This window comes from Staurois parvus, unplaced genomic scaffold, assembly GCF_062004578.1.
Source record: "Staurois parvus isolate SC_StPar_1 unplaced genomic scaffold, SC_StPar_1.0 ptg000739l, whole genome shotgun sequence".
In the NCBI taxonomy this organism is placed as follows: domain Eukaryota; kingdom Metazoa; phylum Chordata; class Amphibia; order Anura; family Ranidae; genus Staurois; species Staurois parvus.
This window is the reverse complement of record NW_028318535.1, coordinates 374,097-401,952: the sequence shown is the minus strand read 5'-3', so window position 1 is coordinate 401,952 and position 27,856 is coordinate 374,097. Positions and strand designations below refer to the sequence as shown.

Sequence of the window (27,856 nt, the reverse complement as noted above, 5' to 3'; positions counted from 1 at the left end):
GTCTCTGTTTGTGTGTGTTTGTTGGTGGCAAGTAACTCTAAGGCCTGGCTAGTAGCTCAGGACTTGAAATTCTGACAACGGAAAAATTTGTTTTATTTCGGTTCGGATTCGTTTGTTAATAATTTCTATTCGTCGTATTCATTATGTTGGAATGATTCATTCTCAGAATTAATTTTGTATATTCCTTGTTCCGGATCCATTTGTATTTTTGGATGTTATTTCAGAAGATTGCTGCTATTCCTTTTATCGTGTTTGTTCATCATTTCAGAAGATTACTTATGCACTCTGTTTGGGTTGGATGGAAGTGGATCCAACAGAATCTCTCAATCATAACATGACGATCAGAACAAAATGAACCACTGGACCTCCGGAAGGTTACATAGTTAGTCTGGCTGACAAAAGACAAAAGTCCATCCAGTTAAAAAAAAAAAATATATATAATCCTATACCCACAGTTGATCCAGAGGAAAGCAAAAAAACCCAGCAAAGCATGATCCAATTTGCTCCTGCAGGGGAAACAAATTCCTTCCTGATCCCCAATCGGATATTCCCTGGATCAACTTTACCTATAAATGTTATATCCAGTTATATTCTGTGTATCTAAGAAAGAATCCTAGTAAAGGTTTTCCCCCTCTTCATGACCAGAGCATTTTTTTTTTTGCTATTCAGCACTGCACTACTTTAACTGGCAATTGCGTGGCCAGGCAACACTGTACCCAAATAAAAATTTATATCAATTTTTTCTTCACATAAATAGGCCCCTTTCACCTGGGCGTTCCGTACGTCCGTTTTTCATCTGTCCGTTGATGAAAAACAGACACCCATGTATTTCTATGGACTAGCGGAAGATCATCTGTTTACGTCCGTTAACATCCGTTTTTTTGAACGGAAGAAAACACTATTTTTCTTCTGTTTAAAAAAACGGATGTAAACCGGACAAAAACGAATGTAAACCGGATGTGAACTGATGAAAAATTGATGTGAACTGATTTGTTTTTTTTCTTGGAAAATACGTGACTGAACGGATGGAAAAAACGGAACGCCGTGTGAAAGGGGCCTATTTTTCTTCTGTTAAAAAAAACGGAACAAAAAAAAAGACGGAAAATGGACAAAAAAGATGGAAAGCAGACAAAAAAAAACGGATGTAAACTGATAAACAAAAGATGGTAAACTGATGTCAACTAATCCATTTTTTTTCTTGGAAAAAACGTGGCTGAACTGATGAGAAAAACGGAATGCCATGTAATAGGGGCCTATTTTTCTTCTGTTAAAAATATGTAATGGGCAGAAAACGGATAAAAAAAAAGATGGAAAATGGCCAAAAAAAAGGACGGAAAATGGACAAAAAAGGGACGGAAAACGGACAAAAAAACGGACAAAAAAAAGACAGGAAATGGACAAAAAAAGATGGAAAACAGACAAAAAGAAAGATGGAAAATGGACAAAAAAAGGACGAAAAACTAACAAAAAAAGGATGGAAAAAAGGGACAAAAAAAGATGGAAAAGTAATAAAAAATGGATGGAAAATGGATTTAAACTGATAAAAAACGGATGGTAAGCTGATGTGAACTGATCCATTTTTTTTCTTGGAAAAAACGTGGCTGAACTGATAAAAAAAACAGAATGCCATGTTATAGGGGCCTATTTCTCTTCTGTTAAAAATATGTAACGGGTGGAAAACGGACAAAAAAAAGGACAGAAAATGGACAAAAAAGGAACGGAAAACAGATAAAAAAGACAAAAAAGGACAGAAAACGGAATAAGGATGGAAAACAAAAAAAGGGATGTAAACTGATAAAATCAATTATTTTTCTTGTAAAAAACATGACAGGAAATGGACAAAAAAAGATGGAAAACAAACAAAAAGAAAGATGGAAAACGGACAAAAAAAGGATGGAAAACTAACAAAAAAAAGTACGGAAAACTAACAAAAAAAGTATGGAAAAAAGGGACAAAAAAAGATGGAAAACAAAAAAAGGATGGAAAACAATCAAAAAAACGGACAGAAAATGAACAAAGAAAAAAAAACAGGAAATAGACAAAAAAAGGGATGGGAAATGGACAAAAAAAGGACGGAAAATGGACAAAGAAAAGGACAGAAAAAAGAGACAAAAAAAGATGGAAAACTGACAAAAAAAGGATGGAAAACGATAAAAAAAACCAGACTGAAACAGATGGTAAACTGATGTGAACAGATCCATTTTTTTCTTGGATAAAACATGGTTGAACTGATGAAAAAAAAGGACAGAAAATTGAATAATAAAACGGACAAAAAAAAGGATGGAAAACAGACAAAAAAAGATAGGAAATGGACAAAAAAATACGGAAAACGGACAAAAAAAGGGATGTAAACTGATAACAAACGGATGGTAAACTGATGTGAACTGATCCATTTTTTTTTCTTGGAAGAAACGGAACTGAACTGATGAAAAAAACAGAATGCCATGTTATATGGGCCTATTTCTCTTCTGTTAAAAAAATGTAACGGGCGGAAAACGGATAAAAAAAATAAGACTGAAAATGGACAAAAAAAAAAGGAACGGGAAACAGACAAAAAAGGACAGAAAATGGACAAAGGATAGAAAACGAGCAAAAAAAGGGAAGTAAACTGATAAAATCCATTATTTTTCTTGTAAAAAACGTGACAGGAAATGGACAAAAAAAGATGGAAAACGGACAAAAAGAAAGATGGAAAACGGACAAAAAAAGGATGGAAAACTAACAAAAAAAGTACGGAAAAAACGGACAAAAAAAGATGGAAAACTAACAAAAAAAAGATGGAAAACGATAAAACAAAATGACAGAAAATGAACAAAGAAAAAAAAACTGAAAATAGACAAAAAAAGGGACAGAAAACAGACAAAAAAAGGACAAAAAAATGGACAAAAAAAAGACAGGAAATGGACAAAAAAAGACGGAAAACGGACAAAAAAAGGACGGAAAAAAGAGACAAAAAAAGATGGAAAACTGACAAAAAAAGGATGGAAAACGATAAAAAAAAATGGACGGAAACTGCTAAAAAAACGGATGGTAAACTGCTAAAAAAACGGATGGCAAACTGATGTGAACTGGTCCATTTTTTTTTCTTGGAAGAAACGTAACTGAACTGATGAAAAAAACAGAATGCCATGTTATAGGGGCCCATTTTTCTTCTGTTAAAAAAATGTAACAGGCGGAAAACGGACAAAAAAAGCACTGAAAATGGACAAAAAAAAGGATGGAAAACAGACAAAAAAGGGACGGAAAACAAACTAAAAAAGGATAGAAAACGGACAAAAAAGGATTGAAAATGGACAAAAAAAGGATTGAAAACGGACAAAAAAAGGATTGAAAACGGACAAAAAAAGGGATGTAAACTGATAAAATCCATTATTTTTCTTGTAAAAAACGTGACTGAGCACGGGTTCACACTAATGCGGTGCAGAATTTGCAGCGTTTTCTGTGTGAATTCCGCGTCGCATCACAATCGCACCCTGTTCATGTGAACCGCTGCGGGTGTGTATGTTAATTTAAGAACACCCCAAAATCGGTCCACAAAACGCGGTGCGATGTGCAGAATCGAATCGCATTGGTGTGAATACCCATGCGATCCGATTCTAGTGAGGACCCAATAAAGGGTCCTGCACCTTTTTGGTGCGGATGCGGTGCTATTGGAGCCATACAAAATGTCCGACTCCGATCGCACCGCACACAAATCACGTGATCTGCACAGGAATGCGGTTCCTGAGCGAATCACATGCGATATACTGCACCGCATGAGTGTGAACCCGGGCTGAACTGATGAAAAAAACGGAACGCCTGCGTGAAAGGGGCCTTAGAGCTTTCTTTTGGTGATATTTGCTCACCGCTGGGTTTTTATTATATAAAAATGAGAAAACAAAAAACATTTTCTACTTTGTGCTATAAAATATATTGAATAAATATACATTTTTTTTATTATATAAATATTAAAAAAAGCAAAATTTAAAAAAATATATATATTTTCAGTTTTTTTCTTATAAAACATATCCAAAAAAAAAATCTAACTTCTTCATAAATTTAGGCCAAAATGTATTTTTATATGTCTTTGGTAAAAAAAAAAACAAAGCAAAAAAAAACAAAAAAAAACCAAATCCCATGAAGTGTATATTGATTGCTGTGTTATATCGTCTACAAACTATGAGATGTATACTGGAGTTTACGCGATACTAGTAGTGGCGATGATCAGCGACTTATAGTGTGACTGTGATAGTGTGGCGGGCAATCTGGCACTAACAGACAGTGTCTGGGAGGGACCCTAAGTATCTGGTCATACTGGATGTGAAATTGCATGTGATTTGCATGCCATGTGACTTGCAAATCGCATGGCAAGTCGCACCCTATTGTCCGCAATTACAGCGGTCATATCGGCGCGGTTACGACTTGGTCGGAGCCGCACTGATTTCTAAAGTACTACATGCGCTACTTTTGGTGCGATTTGCACAGCCATCTGTGTCAGATGTCTTGCAAATCGCACATGAAATCGGCGTGTCATCTGACTTCTCTGTAAGTCGCATGATTTCAAAGTCGGGTTGGGGGTAACTAACTGACATTACTAGCGACACTAATACAGTGATCATACTGTACACTGTACCAGGGGCAGACTGACAACTCATGGGGCCCCCGGGCAATAGGGGATCATGGGGCCCCTGTGTCCTTGCCCAAACTACAAAAAGCCTATGAAAAAGGTACCAGGGGCATCTGTACTGAACCCGAGCCCTCGGGCAGTGCCTGAGTTTCCAAATGGTTAGTCCGCCCCTGCACTGTACTAATGGCACTGGCTGGGAAGGGGTTAACATCTCGGGGCAATCAAGGGGTTAACTGTGTGGCTAACAATGATGTAATGTGTGCTGCTTTTCTCAAGTCTAGGTTCACACCTATGCAGGTTGCGTTTGAGGCGTTTCTGTATTGCGTTTTTGCTGTGTTTTTTGCATTTTTTCTTCTTTTGCGTTTTTTTTTTCTTGTTGCTAGGCAGATTTAAAATGCAAAACACATCAAAAATGCAATACATGCTTTTCTGCAGCGTTCCCGTTGAAGTCTATAGAACCAAAAATGCAATATTTTGCGTTCAAAAAAGTCCCTAACCCTTTAGAAAAAACGCACCGGGGGAAAACGCAGAGATGTGAACCTGTCACATAGGGAATCGTGTTAAATGGTCTGTAATGCGTTTCTGCAAAACGCTGCAGAAAACGCTTAGGTGTGAACCCGGGGTAACAGATCTGGCTGCTTTTTATCACAGAACTCCCATTGATTTCAGGGAGAAGAAACAGCCAGATCAGTGTTCTGTGTGTTTGCAAGCACAGAATCCTGCGCTGTGATTGGCCACAGCTAATCAGCAGGTTGTACAGCTATAATCATTGGCTGTAAGCTGCTCTCCAATCACTGCACGGATCAGCAGGGGGGGCGCATGCATCCGAGAACAATTGCCTTGCCTGCAGCTGCCACGCGTCCAGCAGTAAAAGTGCCGTGGGCAGGGGTGGACTGACAACTCATGGGGCCCCTGGGCAATAGGGGATCATGGGGCCCCTGTGTCCTTGCCCACACACAAAGCACACCCAAAAAAGCCTATAAAAGGTAGCAGGGGCATTTCTTGGGGCCCCCTACTGACCCCGGGCCCTCGGGCAGTGCCAGAGTTTCCAAATGGTCAGTCCACCCCTGCACTGTACTAATGGCACTGGCTGGGAAGGGGTTAACATCTCGGGGCAATCAAGGGGTTAACTGTGTGGCTAAAAATGATGTAATATGTGCTGCTTTTCTCGCATGATCAGTCCGCCCCTGGCCATGGATGGTGAATTTTAGATTCATTCGTTACATTACGATTCGAGATCTGATCTCCATCCAACCCAAACTCCCTAAGTAGGAATCATCGTCATCTTTTTACGCCTTTTCCTGTATTTATTACAAATTGTATCTATTTCATATTTAGTGTGAAAAATGTTAATGCGACAATAAAAAGCAAATGGATTCGAATCGATTCGGATCGTTCGTCGAGCCGTTGCGTTACTCCGGATGCTCGGATGAAAAGAATGAACTAGAATGAATTCCTTGTTTTGCTTCTGATTCATTTCGCATTCGTTGAAATCCGTTACCATTTGTGATTCGGATACATCCGAAGAACGAAAATTCGTGTCTGAATTTTCGGTTCGTCTCAAAACGAATCGCACGCGTCTAACAAGGACTCCTAAAGAACAATGCTGGGTGATCTCGAGTGAAAGCATTGATACATATTCGACCACTGACCAGGGGCGAACTGACCATTTGGAAACTCGGGCACTGCCTGAGGGCCCGGGGTCAGTAGGGGGCCCCATGAGATGCCCCATGTACCTTTTTCATAGGCTTTTTTGAGTTTGGGCAAGGGGCCCCATGATCCCCTATTGCCCGGGGGCCCCATGAGTTGTCAGTCCGCCCCTGCCACTGACGCAAAAAAAAAAAGACGCGGGCGCTCCTAGCGCACTATTGTCACGCACAGGGCCGCCTAGTCAAGTGAATGTGGAAATGCGCAAAAAAAATTGCAATCGGGAAGGCGCGTTTCGTTCGTTGCCTTCAAATAGATGCGTTCCTTCGGAATTCGGCGTCGTGTGAATTTCGCATGGATGGTGGCGGCTTCCTTTTCCGCGGTTCTGACCCTTTAAGCTCTTGGGGGAGGAGAAGGAGGGAACGAAGGGCTGAGGGAATGGGGGAAAAAATAGAGGGGAGATTCAGCACGAGCAACTGCAGCCTTCCACTGCTCTCAGCATCAGCACCGCTGAGACACATCCCTGCGGCAGAACCACCTCTGGAAAGACCGAAGGAATCAGATAAAGAGAATTGTCAGCAGGGGATAGACATGAGCTGAGCAGAATTCCGGAGAACCAGAGGAAGGGAAAGGATCAGAAACCTGGAGGATGGACAGGGACACGGGCAGGCAGAGGAGGCGATGATGCACATTGCTGGCTGATGTGTGCAGCGGTTGGGTAGGAACGAGGAAGGTGCAAGGAGGGGGCTGTGTGCAGTGCTGATGTGAGGAGGGGTGTCAGCAGCACAGAGACGTATGTGAACAGAATAAGAGGGGACCAGATACACAGGGAGGGGAAGGCGATTGTACCATTGCTAGGTGGCTGGTCTCTGCAGAGCAAGGCGAAGATAGGCAGAGGGTGAGGAACAGGACAAGGAGGTGGTGGGAAGCCAAAAAGGGGGTGAGGGACAGTACTGAGGAGCTAAAAAAAAGGGGGTGAGGAACCGTGCTGGGGAGCCAAAAAAAGGGTGAGGAACCGTGCTGGGGAGCCAAAAAAGGGGTGAGGGACAGTACTGAGGAGCTAAAAAAAAGGGGGTGAGGAACTGTGCTGGGGAGCCAAAAAAAGGAGTGAGGAACAGTGCTGGGGAGCAAAAAAAAAAGGGTGAGGAACTGTCCAAGGAGGTGGTGGGAATCCAGATAAAAGGGGTGAAGAACAGCTCTGGGGAGCCAAAAAAAAGGGTGAAGAACTATCCAAGGAGGTGGTGGGAATCCAGATAAAAGGGGTGAGGAGCAGCCCTGGGGAGCCAAAAAAAAGGGGTGAGGAACTGTCCAAGGAGGTGGTGGGATTCCAGATAAAAAGCGTGAGGAGCAGCCCTGGGGAGCCAAAAAAAAGGGGTGAGGAACTGTCCAAGGAGGTGGTGGGGATCCAGATAAAAGGGTGAGGAGCAGCCCTGGGGAGCCAGAAAAAGGGGGTGAGGAACTGTCCAAAGAGGTGGTGGGGATCCAGATAAAAAGGTTGAGGAACAGTGCTATGGAGCCAAAAAGGTGAGGAACTGTCCAAGGAGGGTGGTGGTGAGCCAGAAACAAGGGGTGCAGAAGAGTGCAAGGAAGTGGTGGTGAGCCCCCCAAAACAGGGGTGAGGAACCGTGCAAGGAATTGGTGGGTGGCCAAGGAAAAAACAAAAAGGGTGAAGGCTACTAGTAGACGTGTTAGCAGAGAAGAGGTGGGAAAGGATGCAAAGACGGCAATAAAGACAGGAAATCGGCAGGCTTGGCTTAAAAAAAATATATATACATAGCAAAAATACAAAAATAATGGGTGAGAGGGAACGGATGATGGTCCTGGAGGGCTGACATTGGAAGTGAGGAAAAGTATGTGACGGAGAGTAGTGCGAGACAAGGGAACGGATTGGAAGGTGGGGAAGAGACGGGAGGAATGGTGAAGCCTGCAGACAGAGAGAGGTGATGTAAATACCTGGAGGGAGGGAGGGAGCGAAGAAAAGAAGGAAGGCGCGAGAGAGAGAGAGAGAGGACCAGCTCCTGCTGCAGAATGATGGGGAACTCTCCGCACAAACAGAGGAGCAAAAAGCATCACAGAATGCAGCCGGCAACAGGTACCAGTCTCCATAATCCCCCCCCCATCCCTACTCCCACCCCCACCCCTACACTCACATTAGGATGCCAAATATGTTACGTTGGCTCATGGGCTCTGGCTTGCTGCTGGGAGGGTTTTGCACATCATGTTGGAAGGTGGTAAGAGGGACCCTGCAGTGTGTTCTGGTTACTAAGCTATTGTGCTGCTGCATTATTGATAATGGAATGTCGTGTTGTTGCGCCACCCGGTGGTAAAAACCTGGGCTGGGTTGCCTTGGTGACTGGACTCCAGGGCACATAGGTACATGGAGCCATGGTGTTGGGCTTGGAAGGCCACCAAGTCAATGTGTTGGTGCTATGGCTCGGCCTACGAGTGAGGGTAGGTGGGTATTGTTTGATAGCTCATAGACACAAGAACTTGTTTTACTGGTGGACCCAAGAGCTCGTTACTGGTGGACACTAGGGCTTGTTCTAACAGTGGACCCTAGGGCTCCTTACGCCAGTGGACCTTAGGGCTTGTTATACTGGTGGACCCAAGAGCTCATTACACAGGTGGACACTAGGGTTTGTTCTAACAGTGGACCCTAGGGCTCCTTATGCCAGTGGACCTTAGGGCTTGTTATACCGGTGGACCCAAGAGCTCGTTACACAGGTGGACACTAGGGCTTGTTCTAACAGTGGACCCTAGGGCTCCTTACGCCAGTGGACCTTAGGGCTTGTTATAACGGTGGACCCAAGAGCTCGTTACACAGGTGGACACTAGGGCTTGTTCTAACAATGGACCCTAGGGCTCCTTACGCCAGTGAACCTTAGGGCTTGTTGTAACGGTGGACCCAACAGCTCATTACACAGGTGGACACTAGGGTTTGTTCTAACAGTGGACCCTAGGGCTCCTTACGCCAGTGGACCTTAGGGCTTGTTATACCAGTGGACCCAAGAGCTCATTACACCAGTGGCCCCCAGGGCTTGTTACACTGGTGGACCCAATAGCTTGCTACACCAGTGGACTCTAAAGTTCATAACACTGGTGGACCCTAAATTTCGATTCACCAGGGGACCCAAGAGCTCATGACAATGGAGAATCCTAGAGCTCATTACACTTGTGAACCCAAGAGCTTGTTGTCGCAGTGGACCCTTGAGCACATTATACTGGTAGAATCAAGAGCTCATTACTCCGATAGACCCAAGAGCTCATTACTCCGATAGACCCAAGAGCTCATTACTCCGATAGACCCAAGAGCTCATTACTCCGATGGACCCAATAGTTTGTTACACTGGTGGACCCTAGAGATCATTACACTGGTGGACCCAATAGCTTGCTACGCTGGTGAATCCTAGAGCTTATTATATCAGTGGGCCCAAGAGCTCATAACACTGGTGAACACAACAGCTCATTATATTGGTGAACCCAATAGCTGGTTGCAGCGGTGGAGCCAAGTGCTCATTACTCTTGTGGACCCAATAGTTTGTTACAATGGTGGATCCTAGAGATCATTAAATTGGTAGACCCTAGGGCTGGTTACACTGGTGGACCCCAGAGCTCATTACACAGGTGAACCCTATAGGTCATTTACTCTGGTTGACCCATTAGCTTGTTACACAGGTGGACCCAAGAGCTTGCTACACCGGTGTGGGGTGACAATGGTACCTTTTTGACTTGTATTGGATTGGCAGCTACATAAATGTGCTTTTCCTTAGATTTATACTCTTTACAGGACTCAGCCGCTCAAAGCTCTCCTGTGATGATCATAGGAAATAGATACTTATTTACTATGATCGTCAGCTCCACCTAGTGGCCATAATGCAGTACTTTGCTGATTCACTCTATTCTGAATGAATAACATTCGACCCATAGAGAAAATAGCCTAATAACATTCAATTTTGCCCCTGTTCACATAGCACTAAATTAAATGCAGTATAACTGGATTTAAAAAAAAAATCTACATCCCAATATGTGCATGTAATGTATTTTAGGAATGTTGTTTACTTGTAAAAACTTTCCTTATGTAGACATCCAAAAAAAGTCCAGAGACTGCTGTTGGGTGCCGCCAGCAGCCCCAGGAGACACGGATCTGTCACACTCTGACCAGGCTGAAGATATATATATATATATATATATATATATATACACAAACACATATACACACACTATATTGCCAAAACTATTAGGACTCCTGCCTTTCCACGCACATGAACGTTAATGGCCCCCCAGTCTTAGTCCGTAGGGTTCAATATTGAGTTGGCCCCGCCCTTTGCAGCTATAACAGCTTCAACTCTTCTGGGAAGGCCGTCCACAAGGTTTAGGAGGGTGTCTAAGGGAAGGTTGGACCATTCTTCCAGAACAAATTGGTCAGGTCAGGCACTGATGTCGGGGGAGGAGGCCTGGCTCGCAGTCTCCACTCTAATTCACCACAAAGGTGTTCTATGGGGTTGAGGTCAGGACTCTGTGCAGGACAGTCAAGTTCCTCCACCCCAAACTGGCTCCTCCATGTCTTTATGGACCTTGCTTTGTGCACTGGTGTGCAGTCATGTTGGAACAGGAAGGGGCCATCCCCAAACTCTTCCCACAAAGTTGGGAGCATGAAATTGTTCAAAATGTCGCCTTAAGAGTTCCCTTCACTGGAACTAGGGGGCCAAGCCCAACCCCTGAAAAACAACCCCACACCATAATCCCCCCCTCCAGCAAACTTCACACTTGGCACAATGCAGTCAGGCAAGTACCGTTCTCCTGGCAACCGCCAAACCCAGATACGTTCAACGGATTGCCAGACAGAGAAGCGTGATTGGTCACTCCAGAGAACACGTCTCCACTGCTCTAAAATCCAGTGGCGGCGTGCTTTACACCACGGCATCCGACGCTTTGCATTGAACTTGGTAATGTAAGGCTTGGATGCAGCTGCTCGGCCATGGAAACCCATTCCATGAAGCTCTCTACACACTGTTGTTGTGCTCATCTGAAGGCCACACCAAGTTTGGAGGTCTTTAGCTATTGACTCTGCAGACAGTTGGTGACTTCTGCGCACTGTGCGCTTCAGCATGCGCTGACCCCGCTCTGTCATGTGACGTGGCCTACCACTTGGTGGCTGAGTGGCTGTTGTTCCCAGTTGCTTCCACTTTGTTATAATCCCACTAACAGTTGAGCGTGGAATATTTAGTAGCCAGGAAATGTCACGGATGGACTTATTGCACAGGTGACCACCTATCACGGGACCACGCTTGGAGTCACTGAGCTCCTGAGAGACACGCATTCTTTCACCAATGTTTGTAGAAGCAGTCTGCATGCCTAGGGGCCTGATTGTATACACCTGTGTCCATGGAGGGGATTGGAACACCCGAATCACATGACTGGGAGGGCAGGGCCAATACTTTTGACAATAGTGTATATATATCTTCAGAAGTGACTGAGGGTTGTATTGAGAACCAAGTAAGGGGATGTCCTCATTGGTGCATTTCTGCTCCTTCACTGTCCAATCAGGTTAAAGGTGAAAGCTCTGGCTGGGCTGTCTAGTAGGGGTGCCTCCATAACAATCCATAAAAGCTGCTAAATATATACAGTATTCATTCATTCTGATTTTGTATTTAGTTGTGTGACTTATGTTTAGCCTTCAAATTACGTTTTATAACTGCTAGAAGTCCTTGTGCACATTACTCCCGGAAAAGGCCGCAATGACATCATGTGATTGAGGTTGGTTCCAGCTACCGCTTATAAGGGTTGGGTTTTAATTCTGTATCTCCCAGGCCTTATTTACTTCTTCCCCTGTAACCACAGTTCGGTCTGCTTGTTTCTACTCTGTAATATAGCATGCTGTGAAATGTGATTTCCTTTTATATTTTATTTCCTGAAGACTTTTATATGAGAATTAATATGTTACGTTCTGCCCGGTTAGAATCATCTGTTTCGGGAATGTTCTCCTACAATTTTCAAGATTGAAACCCAGTTTGTGTATTTTCCTGTATTTTTTATACTATGTTTTGGTGTCCATTCTGCTCCTTTTATTCTTCACAACTGCCCTCATTTAAAGTGCATGTCCAGCCCACTTTTCCTTTAGTTATGGATAGAGTGGGGAAGAGTTAATACCCCCCCCTGACGGGTTTTTACTGCTGTCTGAGTCTTCATCGGAGAGATTTCCCCTTGTGATTTTCTAAACGTAACATAGACAGGAACATTTTTCATTTTCATTTTTTTTCAGTAGAGTAGGATAAGGTTTGAACCCCTGTCAGATTTTTATTGCTGTCTGTGTCTCACATTTTTCCTTACTTCCTGTGCGGTAAAATGTCAAGTGAGAGTAAGTCTCTAATGGAGCCCTTGATAGCTGTAAAAACCCAAAAAGAGTTCTAATTATACTTCACTCTAGCCAGAACTAGAAAAAAAATGTATGGTGTGACATACACTTTAAGCATGGGACATACACTTTAAGATCAGATAGAGCTTTGCAGTGCACACCTGCCCTAATCAAGAAAGGTTAAATATAATGCTGGACATTAAACCTGTGAATGATCAACAGGATAGAGTGTCTGCTCATACTTGGATTCATGTCTGTCTATCTGCACATGTCCTGATCTCAGGTCTGTTTGTCTGCACATGTCCTGGATTCAGGTCTGTTTGTCTGCTCATACCTGGATTCATGTCTGTCTATCTGCACATGTCCTGGATTCAGGTCAATCTGTCTGCACATGTCCTGGATTCAGGTCTATCTGCACATGTCCTGGATTCAGGTCAATCTGTCTGCACATGTCCTGGATTCAGACCTACATATCTGCTCATGTCCTGGATTCAGGCCTATCTGTGTGCTCATGTCCTGGATTCAGGCCTACCTGTCTGCACATGTCCTGGATTCAGGCCTATCTGTCTGCACATGTCCTGGATTCAGGCCTATCTGTCTGCACATGTCCTGGATTCAGGCCTACCTGTCTGCTCATGTCCTGGATTCAGGCCTATCTGTCTGCTCATGTCCTGGATTTAGGCCTACCTGTCTGCTCATGTCCTGGATTTAGGCCTACCTGTCTGCTCATGTCCTGAATTCAGGCCTACCTGTCTGCTCATGTCCTGGATTCAGGCCTACCTGTCTGCTCATGTCCTGGATTCAGGCCTACCTGTCTGCACATGTCCTGGATTCAAGTCGATCTGTCTCCACATGTCCTGGATTCAGGTCTATCTGTCTGCTCATGTCCTGGATTCAAGTCTATCTGTCTCCACATGTCCTGGATTCAGGTCTATCTGTCTCCACATGTCCTGGATTCAGGTCTATCTGTCTCCACATGTCCTGGATTCAGGTCTATCTGTCTGCTCATGTCCTGGATTCAAGTCTATCTGTCTCCACATGTCCTGGATTCAGGTCTATCTGTCTCCACATGTCCTGGATTCAGGTCTATCTGTCTGCACATGTCCTGGATTCAGGTCTATCTGTCTGCCTATGTCCTTGATTCAGGTCTATCTGTCTGCACATGTCCTGGATTCAGGTCTATTTGTCTGTACATGCCCTGGATTGAAGTATTTTTGATTCTGACTTCTGTCTGTCTGCTCATGTCCTGAATTACTCTTGCAATTACTCCTGTGACTGATTGGGGCAGTGCACACCTGCCCCAATCAAGAGATCATAAATAGACTGTTTGACATTAAAGTGGTTGTAAACCTCAGATATGAAATGTGAACAAAACATATCTCTCTATAGTGTGTACTTGCCTAAAACCAGAGCAGGAAGTATCATTTGTGTCTGCTGCCCTATTCCTCTGTTATCAGCATGACTCACTTCTGACAAGTTTTCCTGACACCAATTAAATAAGGTGATGAGTAGGGCACAGCCTGTGATTGACATCCTCAGCTATGTTCCTGTGCATTGTGTGAAGGGGAGGTGTCTCTTTCCTCCAATCAGCTCTAAGAGTTCTCCTCACTCAGCTCTACAGTGTGTAATTTTAGCTCGCCACCCCCTTTTTTCTGACACCTCAGACAAAGTTTATAAATTCAGCACTTTGAACGTATGTAGACTGCAGATGAACAGGTAAAACCTATGTAGAAGGAATTATTTAATCTCTGTATCACTTAAGGGCAGTCACTTCAGTGGGTATATGCAGGGGTGGACTGACAACTTATGGGGCCCCCGGGCAGTAGGGGATCATGGGGCCCCTGTGTCCTTGCCCAAACTCAAAAAAGCCTATGAAAAAGGTACCAGGGGCATCTCATGGGGCCCCCTACTGACCCTGGGCCCGCGGGCAGTGCCCGCGTTTCCAAATGGTCAGTCCGCCCCTGGGTATATGTAAAGGTCTACAACCACTATAAGCCTGTGCTTGATAAGTAGGATAGTGTGTCTGCTCATGTCCTGGATTCAGGTCTTTCTGTCAGCACATGTCCTGAATTCAGGTCTATCTCTCCTGGATTGAGGTATGTTTCATTCTGACTTCTCTCTTTCTGCTCATGTGCTGGATTACTCCTGTGAGTGAGTGGGGCAGTGCACACCTGCCCTAATCAAGAACGCCTAAATAGACTGTTGCGCCCTAGATCCTGCGGCTCCACAAATAGCAAATTTGGGTTGATCCACAAGTAAGAGGCTGGTCACTTGCCTAGGCTAAGATGATGTCATCTTTCTGCTGCAGTGATCAGATTGCAACTCAATCCATGGAGGGGGAAGTTCTGGGATGTCTGGAAAAGGTAATAAAAACTTGCAAATGTTACATGGACATATTATTGAGCATTTATACACTTTACATGAAGATATATCCAATGTGAGGTCCAATTTAAAGTACATATTCTGTATACTGTAGTGGTCACATCTTGTTAGTATCATGTGAAGTCTCTGTTTTCTTTTATTCTTGGAGAAGTATAATGATTATCTCAAAAATTGATTTCAGATGATTGGCTATTTGGATCATTTGGGCATTTTGTATTGTGTAGCACCCTCCAGTGCGCTACTAGTGTTAGTGTAGGTACATTTATTATGTTATGACCAGGGGCAGACTGACAACTCATGCAGCCCCCGGGCAATAGGGGATCACGGGCCCCCTATGTTCTTTCCCAAAATCAAAAAAGCCTATGAAAAAGGTACCAGAGGCATCTCATGGGGCCCCCTACTGACCCCGGGCCCTCGGGCAGTGCTCAAGTTTCCAAATGGTCAGTCTGCCCCTGGTTATGACTCATGGTAACTGTGTGAGGCTCCGTTCACACCAATGTGTTTTTTAGTGCTTTTTGCATGGTTTCCACATGGTTTCCTATGGAACACCTTCACCTCTAGGCTTTTTTGAGCTGCTGCGTTTTTGAAAAGGGTCAGGGACTTTTTTAAAAGCAAAAAGCAGCATTTTTGCTACAATAAAGTTCAATGGAAAATCTGCTGAAATGCATGGTAGTGCGTTGTTGCCGTGTTTTTGCATTTTTATTCTGCCCAGCAAAAAAAAAAAAAAAAGCTGACCAAAATGCAAAACTCGGTAAAAACACATGTAGAAAAATGCAAAACGAAATGTGAAAAGTGCTGTAAAACAGACAAAAAGCAAACTGCATAGGTGTGAACGGGCCCGGAGTCTGTAATTAGATCGGGTTACTGCAGGTCAGGCTGGGTGACTCAGCAGATTGGGACTCAATTGCCTCCACCTGGTTCTGGAGGACCATGAAAGCTTCCAGAAGCAGTGGGTGTGTAGACCTAAATCTGCATGTTTATGGGAGTTTGGCCAATCCCAGGTTTGGAGACCCTGGTTTTGTGGTAAGGCTAATGTATACTGTAAATATGAAAGCCATGCTAACAGAGGAGTTGGGTGAAAGATGGAGTGCTGGGAGGCTGTCGGTGGCCTGGGAGGGGTCTCCTAGCTCTAGGGGGGGCATGCTAGCCTCCAGGCTGGGCTCAGGAGGATCTATTCAGCATCATGGTTCTGGACAGGATCATTATCTGGGAGCTAGGAGGACAAACTGAGTACATCAGCACACCTAGGGATTCACAAGGGCATAGACTGCGAAATGTTTCAAGCCTTCAAAGGACAGCTGGGAGCAGTTCTACAGGGGAGAGGAGATACTTCTGCATGTAGTTTGTAACAAGCTGAGCTATGTTTCAGGGAGCCGGAGAACATAAGGGGCTACTGATCCATGTACTGACCGTATTCATGAGAAGAACAGTCCAGGATTTTTTTCTGTACATAGGAAGGAAGTTGTTCCCGTGCATTGATTCAGTCAAGTTGGGCATCCCACATTCAATACTGGGGACATGCTATAGGAGTTGTTGGAGACTGAAGGCATGCTATAGGAGTTGTTGGAGACTGGGGACATGCTATAGGAGTTGGAGACTGGGCACATGCTATAGGAGTTGTTGGAGACTGGGGACAGGCTATAGGAGTTGTTGGAGACTGGGGACAGGCTATAGGAGTTGTTGGAGACTGGGGACAGGCTATAGGAGTTGTTGGAGACTGGGGACAGGCTATAGGAGTTGTTGGAGACTGGGGACAGGCTATAGGAGTTGTTGGAGACTGGGGACAGGCTATAGGAGTTGTTGGAGACTGGGGACAGGCTATAGGAGTTGTTGGAGACTGGGGACAGGCTATAGGAGTTGTTGGAGACTGGGGACACGCTATAGGAGTTGTTGGAGACTGGGGACAGGCTATAGGAGTTGTTGGAGACTGGGGACAGGCTATAGGAGTTGTTGGAGACGGGGGACATGCTATAGGAGTTGTTGGAGACTGGGGGCACGCTATAGGAGTTGTTGGAGACTGGGGGCACGCTATAGGAGTTGTTGGAGACTTGGGGCACGCTATAGGAGTTGTTGGAGACTGGGGACACGCTATAGGAGTTGTTGGAGACTGGGGGCACGCTATAGGAGTTGTTGGAGACTGGGGGCACGCTATAGGAGTTGTTGGAGACTGGGGGCACGCTATAGGAGTTGTTGGAGACTGGGGGCACGCTATAGGAGTTGTTGGAGACTGGGGACACGCTATAGGAGTTGTTGGAGACTGGGGACACGCTATAGGAGTTGTTGGAGACTGGGGGCACGCTATAGGAGTTGTTGGAGACTGGGGACACGCTATAGGAGTTGTTGGAGACTGGGGACACGCTATAGGAGTTGTTGGAGACTGGGGACACGCTATAGGAGTTGTTGGAGACTGGGGACACGCTATAGGAGTTGTTGGAGACTGGGGACACGCTATAGGAGTTGTTGGAGACTGGGGGCACGCTATAGGAGTTGTTGGAGACTGGGGGCACGCTATAGGAGTTGTTGGAGACTGGGGGCACGCTATAGGAGTTGTTGGAGACTGGGGGCACGGTATAGGGGTTGTTGGAGACTGGGGGCACGGTATAGGAGTTGTTATTTATATTGTAATATTATATTATTTGTATTAATATTAAATAATATTATTACATATTTTATAATATATTCATTGGTTTAGTGTGTTTGAATATATCTGTCACGAGATGGTACCTGGTCCCGTCCCAGTTAGCACACCTACATCTTTCTGCCCTCCGGTACCTGTTTTCAGGGGCTGCTCTGCTCCGGGAGACGTCCTCCACGTGTGGTGGACATGCCCTATGCCCACCCGGTTCTGGACAAAAGTCCTTAAACTCTTGCAATCATTATTAACCTGTCCTTTCCCCAAAGATCCGTGGTATGTCCCGGTACATCTGAAACCGCCGAGCCTCACTAAATACCAATTTAAACTGTCTACTTACAGTGCAGGAAATGCGTATTTGCTCCCCTGCTGATTTTGAATGTTTGCCCACTCACAAAGAGATGATCGGTCTAAAAATCGAATGTTCGGTGTATTGTAACACTGAGAGACAGAATAGCAACAACAAATTCAGCAGAAATGCGTCTAACAAATGATGACTGATCTGCATGTTCATGAGGGAAATAAGTATTTGATCCCCTTCACAAAACATGACTTAGTACTTGGTGGCAAATCCCTTGTTGGCAATCACAGAGGTCAGACGTTTCCTGGAGTTGGCCCCCAGGTTTGCACACATCTCCGGAGGGATTTTGTCCCACTCCTCTTGGCAGATCCTCTCCAAGTCATTAAGGTTTGGTGGCTGATGTTTGGCAACTTGAACTTTCAGCTCCCTCCACAGATTTTCAATTGGATTAAGGTCTGGAGACTGGCTAGGCCACTCCAGGACCTTAATGTGCTTCTTCTTGAGCCACTCCTTTGTTGCCTTGGCCTTGTGTTTTGGGTCATTGTCATGATGGAACACCCATCCACGACCCATTTTCAATGCCCTGGCTGAGGGAAGAAGGTTCTCACCCAAGATTTGATGGTACATTGCCCCGTCCATCGTCCCTTTGATGCGGTGAAGTTGTCCTGTCCCCTTAGCAGAAAAACACCCCCAAAGCAGAATGTTTCCACCACCATGTTTCACAGTTGGGATGGTGTTCTTGGGGTCATAGGCAGCATTCGTCCTCCTCCAAACATGGCGAGTTGAGTTGATGCCAAAGAGTCATCTGACCACAACACTTCCAACCAGTCCTCCTCTGCATCATTCAGATGTTCAGTGGCAAACTTCAGACGGGCCTGGACATGTGCTTTCTTGAGCAGAGGGACCTTGCAGGCACTGCAGGATTTCAATCCTTGTCGGCGTAGTGTGTTACCAATTGTTTTCTTGGTGACTGCGGTCCCAGCTGCCTGGAGATCATTGACAAGATCCTCACGTGTAGTTCTGGGATGATTCCTCACTGTTCTCATGATCATTGACACTCCACGAGGTGAGATCTTGCATGGTGCATCAGACCTAGGAAGACTGACACTTGTTTTGTGTTTCTTCCATTTGTGAATGATTGCACCAACTGTTGTCACCTTCTCACCAAGCTGCTTGGCCATAGTTTGGTAGCCCAGTCCAGCCTTGTGTAGGTCTACAATCTTGTCCCTGACATCCTTGGACAGCTCTTTGGTCTTTGTCATGGTGGAGAGTTTGGAATCTGATTGTTTGATTGCTCCTGTGGACAGGTGTCTTTTATACAGGTAACACAATGAGATTAGCAGCACTCCCTTTAAGAGACTGCGTCTAATCTCAGCTTGTTACCTGTATGAAAGACACCTGGTAGCCAGAAATCCTGCTGAATGATAGGGGATCAAATACTTATTTCCCTCATGAACATGCAAATCAGTCATCATTTGTTAGACATGCATTTCTGCTGAATTTGTTGTTGCTATTCTGTCTCTGTGTTACAATACACTGAACATGGCCCCCTTGGATCCAACATGCCAGCCCTACTATGCTGGTAGCCAGTTACGCATCACTATCAACATCAAAACCCGGGGCACAGGCTCGAGCGCCTTGATGTCTTCTACTTTTCTTTCTTTTTCTACTTTTTTTTTAGGCTCTTCTGTAGGGAAGAGATGTGCTTTATTCTTATGTACTCTGTTTATTTTTTGAAAAGTGCATTTTTATTATTATCTCACGCCCCATGGCCCGATTCCTCAGGGTGTAGGACTCTTCTGTTGTTACTTACGCTGTTCCTCCTTTGATGCAACATAGTTAATGGTCTACTCCAGTGGTCTCCAAACTGCGGCCCTGTGCCTGCCTCTATCTGGCCCTCGGGGTACTATTCATCCCACTGACACCAACAAGGAGGCATTATTTCTTCCACCGGCTCCAACTATGGGGCATTTTTCCTTCCAATTACACCAATGATGGCTCACTATTTGTCCCACTGTCACCAACAATAGAGTAATATTCCTCCCACTGACACCAATGATGGGGCACTATTCCTCCCACTGACACCAATGATGGGGCACCATTCCTCCCACTGACACCAATGATGGGGCACCATTCCCCCCACTGACACCAATGATGGGGCACCATTCCCCCCACTGACACCAATGATGGGGCACCATTCCCCCCACTGACACCAATGATGGGGCACCATTCCCCCCACTGACACCAATGATGGGGCACCATTCCCCCCACTGACACCAATGATGGGGCACCATTCCCCCCACTGACACCAATGATGGGGCACCATTCCCCCCACTGACACCAATGATGGGGCACCATTCCCCCCACTGACACCAATGATGGGGCACCATTCCCCCCACTGACACCAATGATGGGGCACCATTCCCCCCACTGACACCAATGATGGGGCACCATTCCCCCCACTGACACCAATGATGGGGCACCATTCCCCCCACTGACACCATTGATAGAATATGAAATGAAAATACTTGTTGACCCTGCCAGAAATCTTGTGAGTTGATAACTTCCTGTGCTGCACTCCTATCAGTTACATTGTTTCCAGAAATTTCTGTGGACCACAGAACCTCCCCTTTTTTTTTTTTTTTTTTTTTTTTTTTTTTGGAGGATAGGGATAGAGGAGGATACCTGTAGTCTTGTCCAAGGATGATGATGCTGTTCCTCTATAGATACAGTACAGTGATGGAGCATTGTCATCCTAGGACAGGAAGTGTATTACTGGCAGGATCACAAGGTGATCAAAAAGGTGAAAAATGAAGAAAATTATTAATTAATATTACCAATTAAAGACAATGCAGCCACCACATCTAAGGACTGGTAAGATGGAAAATATTACATGTAAATCCTGTATTAAAAAAAAGTATTAATAATAATAATAATAATAATTAAAAATAAAACTAATAATAATAATAAAAAAATACTAAAATAATTTTTTTTTTTGTTCTTGGTTCCAAATACACATTAAATTAAACTAAAACTCTCAGGAGCTCGTTAAAGCCACCGAAAACCACTTTCATTTCCCTTCCCACCAAAACTCAAATGCATTTCACATTAATAGAAAAAAATTGCCAAAATCCTCTCCCCAAACGTTTGCAAATTGAAAACGCTCAATTTTTCAAAATCCTTGCTGACATTCTGTTTTTATATTTGTACAATTTTCATACAGTTGCAAGAAAAAGTATGTGAACCCCTTGGGATTCCGTGGAGTTTTGCATGAATTGGGCATAAAATGTGCTCTGAACATCATCTAAGTCACAACAATAGAAGAACACAGTCTGCTGAACATAATACTACACAAACATTAGATGTTGCCATGGTTTAATTGCACATAACATGTAAACATTCACAGTGCAGGGAGGAAAAAGTATGTGAACCTTTGGACTTAATAACTGGTTGACCCTCCTTTGGCAGCAATAACCTCAACCAAACGTTTCCTGTAGTTGCAGATCAGACCTGCACAACGATCTGGAGTCATTTTGGACCACTCCTCTTCACAAAACTGTTTCAGTGTAGCAATATTCTTGGGATGTCTGGTGTGAATCGCTCTCTTAAGGTCATGCCACAGCATTTCAATGGGGTTGAGGTCAGGACTCTGACTGGGCCACTCCAGAAGGCGTATTCTGTGCTGTTGCAGCCATTGTTTTGTTGAATTACTTGTATGCTTTGGGTCATTGTCCTGTTGCATCACCCATCCTCTGCAGAGCTTCAGTTGGTGGACAGATGGTCGTACGTTTTCCTGCAAAATGTCTTGGTAAACTCTGGAATTCATTTTCCCATCAATGACAACAATCCATCCAGGCCCTGAGGCAGCAAAGCAGCCCCAAACCATGATGCTCCCTCCGCCATGTTTCACAGTGGGGATGAGGTTTTGATGTTGGTGTGCTGTGCCATTTTTTCTCCACACATAGTGTTGTGTGTTCTTCCCAAACAACTCAATCTTGGTTTCATCTGTCCACAGTATATTTTGCCAGTAGTGCTGTGGAACATCCAGGTGCTCTTTTGCAAACTTCAAACGTGCTGCAATCTTCTTTTTGGACAGCAATGGCTTCCTCCGTGGTGTCCTCCCATGTACTCCATTCTTGTTTCATGTTTTCCTTATTGTAGATGTGTCAACAAAAATGTTAGCATGTGCCAGAGATTTCTGTAGGTCTTTAGCTGACACTCTGGGATTCTTCTTTACCTCATGCAGCATTCTGCGCTGTGCTCTTGCAGTCATTTTTACAGGACGACCACGCCTAGGGAGAGTAGCAACAGTGCTAAACTTTCTCCATTTGTAGACAGTCTGTCTTACCGTGGACACATGAACATCAAGGCTTTTGGAGATACTTTTGTAACCCTTTCCAGCTTCATGCAAGTCAACAATTCTTGATGGTAGGTCAAGAGAGAGAGCTCTTTTCTGCAAGGCATGGTTCACATCAGACAGTGCTTCTTGAAACCAGTAAACCCAAAACAGGTGTCAGCAACACATCCAATATCATCACACTGATTGGAGTCAAGGTTGGCTCACTCCTGGCTCCAATTAGCTCTGGGAGAAGTCATTAAGCTAGGGCCTCACATACTTTTTCCTCCCTGCACTGTGAATGTTTACATGTTATGTGCAATTAAACCATGGCAACATCTAATGTTTGTGTAGTATTATGTTCAGCAGACTGTGTTCTTCTATTGTTGTGACTTAGATGACGTTCAGAGCACATTTTATGCCCAATTCATGCAAAACTCCACGTAATCCCAAGGGGTTCACATACTTTTTCTTGCAACTGTAGCTAACTTTAAATGACTAAAATATATTTATTTATATCCAATCGGGGTACTCGATGCCTAAAAAAAAAATGAGCGCACTGTTCTAGGCCTACTCCGGCTCCATAATTGAAGTCATTCTCAATTTACTCGTATATTAATTCATTATTTACTTTAACAATTTTTTTTTTTTCAGTTATGTTATACACACCTCAGGCTGCACTTCAGATGTGTACAGTAAATGTAATTATCACTGGGATCCTACATTTTAATAAATATTTATAACGGGGCTCCCAGGGGGCCGTCATATCCAGACTCCCTGAACCAAGACAGGTCTGCTCCTGACAATACCCACAATCCTCCTCTGCCGTTTTCCTTGCTTTAGGATAGTGACATATACGGATACTAATTTGTTTATGTTGTTAAAGCAGCCAGCTGCCTCCGGAGACACGTGGGAAGAGTTTGTTACTGTTTTAAAACAAACCCTTCTTCGGGAAAGGAAAGAGTATTGTAGAGCGGAAAATGCGGACTCTCGCCTTTTTACTTTTTACATTCACCCATTGGCGAGTAATCAGCAGTGGAAAGTTGTCAGTGCTGACATCTATTCCTTACCTTTTGCAGAAAAAAAACCTGTCAGCTGCATAGATTCTGCCTGGATTTTTTCCAGTCCTTAAGGTGTTTTTTATTAATTCTCAATTATTTTATTATTTGCTGTTTTGTAGTAAGATTTGATACATTCTGCCGGCCTCTTGTTAGTGCCGTTACATTATAATGTTAACCTGGACCTTAATGGACTTACAACATTTTTTGTAAAGGAATATACTAAACAAGTCCCCATCATATCCTAAGTAGTTTGATTTTTGTTCAGTCTTCAAGGTACTTTTTTTTTTCATTCTCATTTTTTTAATATTAATAATACATATGATATTATTATTAATAATAAAAATAATATTTTTTTTTCATTGATAAAATTTGATACATTTTACCTTTTTAACCATTTCAACTCTCACACCTGTATCGTATCCCGAGTAGTTGTTTTTTTTTTTTTTTTTTTTTTTTTCCAAGTCCTTAAGGTATTTTTTATTCTCATTTTTTTTATTTGTTGTTTTGTAGTAAGATTTGATACATTCTGTTTTTCATTTTCAATTTTTTTTAATATTAATAATAAATATGATATTAGTATTATTAATAATACTTTTTTTCGTTGATAAAATTTGATACATTTTACCTTTTAACCATTTCAACTCTCACACCTGTATCGCATCCCGAGTAGTTTTTTTTTTTTTTTTGTTTTTTTTCCAGTCCTTAAGGTATTTTTTATTAATTCTCAATTTTTTTATTATTTGTTTTGTAGTAAGATTTGATACATTCTGTTTTTCATTCTCAATTTTTTTTAATATTAATAATAAATATGATATTAGTATTATTATTAATAATAATAATCCTTTTTTTTTTCGTTGATAAAATTTGATAAATTTTACCTTTTTAACCATTTCAACTCTCACACCTGTATCACATCCCGAGTTGTTATTTTTTTTTGTTTTGTTTTTTTTTTCCAGTCCTTAAGGTATTTTTTATTCTCAATTTTTTTATTATTTGTTGTTTTGTAGTAAGATTTGATACATTCTGTTTTTCATTCTCAATTTTTTTTAATAATAATAAATATGATATTAGTATTATTAATAATACTTTTTTTCATTGATAACATTTGATACATTTTACCTTTGAACCATTTCAACTCTCACACCTGTATCGCATCCCGAGTAGTTGTGTTTTTTTTTTCCAGTCCTTAAGGTATTTTTTATTAATTCTCAATTTTTTTTATTATTTTATTTGTTGTTTTGTAGTAAGATTTGATACATTCTGCCGGCCTCTTGATAGTGTTGTTACATTATATAATTAACCTGGACATTAATGAACTTACATTTTTTGTAAATGAATAAGCTAAACAAGTCCCCATCATTTTCTAAGTAGTTTGATTTTTGTTCAGTCTTCAAGGTACTTTTTTTTTTCATTCTCATTTTTTTAATATTAATAATACATATGATATTATTATTATTATTATTATTATTAATAATAATAAAAATAATATTTTTTTTTCATTGATAAAATTTGATACATTTTACCTTTTAACCATTTCAACTCTCACACCTGTATCGCATTCCGAGTAGTTGTTTTTTTTTTTTTTTTTTTTTTCCAGTCCTTAAGGTATTTTTTATTCTCTTTTTTTATTATTTGTTGTTTTGTAGTAAGATTTGATACATTCTGTTTTTCATTTTCAATTTTTTTTAATATTAATAATAAATATGATATTAGTATTATTAATAATACTTTTTTTCATTGATAACATTTGATACATTTTACCTTTTAACCATTTCAACTCTCACACCTGTATCGCATCCCGAGTAGTTGTTTTTTTTTTTTTTCCAGTCCTTAAGGTATTTTTTATTAATTCTCAATTTTTTTAATTATTTTATTTGTTTTGTAGTAAGATTTGATACATTCTGCCGGCCTCTTGATAGTGTTGTTACATTATATAATTAACCTGGACATTAATGAACTTACATTTTTTGTAAATGAATAAGCTAAACAAGTCCCCATCATTTTCTAAGTAGTTTGATTTTTGTTCAGATTTCAAGGTACTTTTTTTTTTTTTTTTTTTCCATTCTTTTTTTAATATTAATAATAAATATAATATTATTTTTATTATTATTAATAATACTTTTTTGATAAAATTTTACCTTTTTAACCATTTCAACTCTCACACCTGTATCGCATCCTGAGTAGTTGTTTTTTTTTCCAGTCCTTAAGGTATTTTTTATTCTCATTTTTTTTTTCATTATTTGTTTTTTTTAGTAAGATATATATTCTGCCGGCCTCTTGATAGTGCTGTTACATTATAATGTTAACCTGGACATTAATGGACTTACAACATTTTTTGTAAATGAATATGCTAAACAAGTCCATATCATATCCTAAGTAGTTTGATTTTTGTTCAGTCTTCAAGGTACTTTTTTTTTTTTTTTTTTTCATTCTAAATTTTTTTGAATATTAATAATATGATTTTAATAATAACCCTTTTTAACCATTTCAGCTCTCGCACCTGTATCGCATCCTAAGTAGTTGTGTTTTTTTCCAGTCCTTACGTTTTATTAATTCTCAGTTTTTTGGTTTTTTTGGGTTTTTTTTTTATTATTTGTTGTTTTGTGGTAAGGTTTGATACATTTTACCTTTTAACCTTTTCAGCTCTAGCAGTTGTGTAACATCTCCTAGATTGTAAGCTCCCAGGATCAGGGCCCTCCTATCCCTCTTGTATTGAACTGTATTGTTGCTGTATTGTCTCCCTTTATATCGTAAAGCGCTGAGCAAACTGTTGGTGCTATATAAATCCTGTATAATAATAATAATTATATAAATCCTGTATAATAATAATAATAATCCTGTATAATAATAATAATCCTAAATAGTTGGGATTTTTGTTCAGTCCAGACCTTAAGCTATTTTTTTTAATTTTCAATTTTTATTTTTATTATTATTATTATTATCATTATTTCAATAACAACAATAAGTATAAAATATATATATGTATATATTTTTATTTTTTTTTTGTGGCAAGATTTTGATACATTTTACCTTTAACCTTTTCAGCTCTAGCAGTTGTATAACATCTCTTAGATTGTAAGCTCCCAGGACCAGGGCCCTCCTATCCCTCTTGTATTGAACTGTATTGTTGCTGTATTGTCTCCCGTTATATTGTAAAGCTCTGAGCAAACTGTTGGTGCTATATAAATCCTGTATAATAATAATAATATATAAATCCTGTATAATAATAATAATATATAAATCCTGTATAATAATAATAATAATCCCAAATAGTTGGGATTTTTGTTCAGTCGAGTACTTAAGCTATTCTTTTAATTTTCAATTTATTATTATTTATATTGTAATTATTATTATTTTCATTATTTCAATAACAAGTATTATATATATATATATATATATATATATATATATATATATATATATACATACACAGTGAGGAACAGAAGTATTTGAACACCCTGCGATTTTGCAAGTTCTCCCACTTAGAAATCATGGAGGGTCTGACATTCACATTGTAGGTGCATTCCCACTCTGAGAGACAGAATTTACAATACAAAATTCAGGAAATCCCATTGTATGATTTGTAAAGAATGTATTTGTCTTGCACTGCTGAACAGAAGTATTTGGACACCTGAGAAGATCAGTGTTAATATTTGGTACAGAAGCCTTTGTTTGCCATTCCAGAGGTCAAAAGTTTCCTGTAGTTCCTGACCAGGTTTGCACTGCAACAGGGATTTTGGCCGACTCCTCCACACCGATCTCCTCTAGATCTGTCAGGGTTCGGGGCTGTGGCTGAGCAACACGGAGTTTCAGCTCCCTCCAAAGATGTTCTATTGGATTTAGGTCTGGAGACTGGCTAGGCCACTCCAGAACCTTGATATGCTTCTTACAGAGCCACTCCTTGGTTCTCCTGGCTGTGTGCTTCGGGTCGTTGTCATGTTGGAAGACCCAGCCACGACCCATCTTCAATGCTCTGACTGAGGAAAGGAGGTTGTTGCTCAGAATCTCACAATAAATGGCCCCATTCATCCTCTCCTTAATACAGTGCAGTCATCCTGTCCCCTTCGCAGAAAAGCACCCCCAAAGCATGATGTTACCACCCCCATGCTTCACAGTAGGGATGGTGTTCTTGGGATGCAACTCATCCTTCTTTTTCCTCCAAACACGATGAGTGAAGTTTAGACCAAAAAGTTCTACTTTGGTCTCATCTGACCACATGACTTTCTCCCATGCCTCCTCTGCATCATCCAGATGGTCATTGGCAACCTTCAGACGGGCCTGGACATGTGATGACTTGAGCAGGGGAACCTTCCGTGCAATGCATGATTGGAAACCATGACGGCGTAGTGTTCTACCGACAGTGACCTTTGAAACTGTGGTCCCAGCTCTCTTCATGTCATTGACCAGCTCCTCCCTTGTAGTTCTGGGCTGATTCCTCACCTTTCTTATCATCAGTGATACCCCACGAGGTGAGATCTTGCATGGAGCCCCAGTCCGAGGGAGACTGACAGTCGTCTTTAGCCTCTTCCATTTTCT

General features: G+C 42.0%; 1 protein-coding gene across 2 annotated transcripts in view; it reads left to right on the top strand.

Moving 5' to 3' along the window:
* The first annotated feature begins 6,692 nt into the window (after nucleotides 1-6,692).
* The window catches only part of NHSL2 (NHS like 2), a 157,845-nt gene continuing 136,681 nt past the window's right edge, over nucleotides 6,693-27,856 (top strand). For both annotated transcript variants that reach the window (XM_089654082.1, XM_089654080.1), the window contains exon 1: nucleotides 6,693-8,345. In XM_089654082.1, coding sequence (XP_089510208.1) covers nucleotides 8,282-8,345 — 64 coding nt within the window. In that variant the 5' untranslated portion in view covers nucleotides 6,693-8,281. The remainder of the gene's footprint in view (nucleotides 8,346-27,856) is intronic.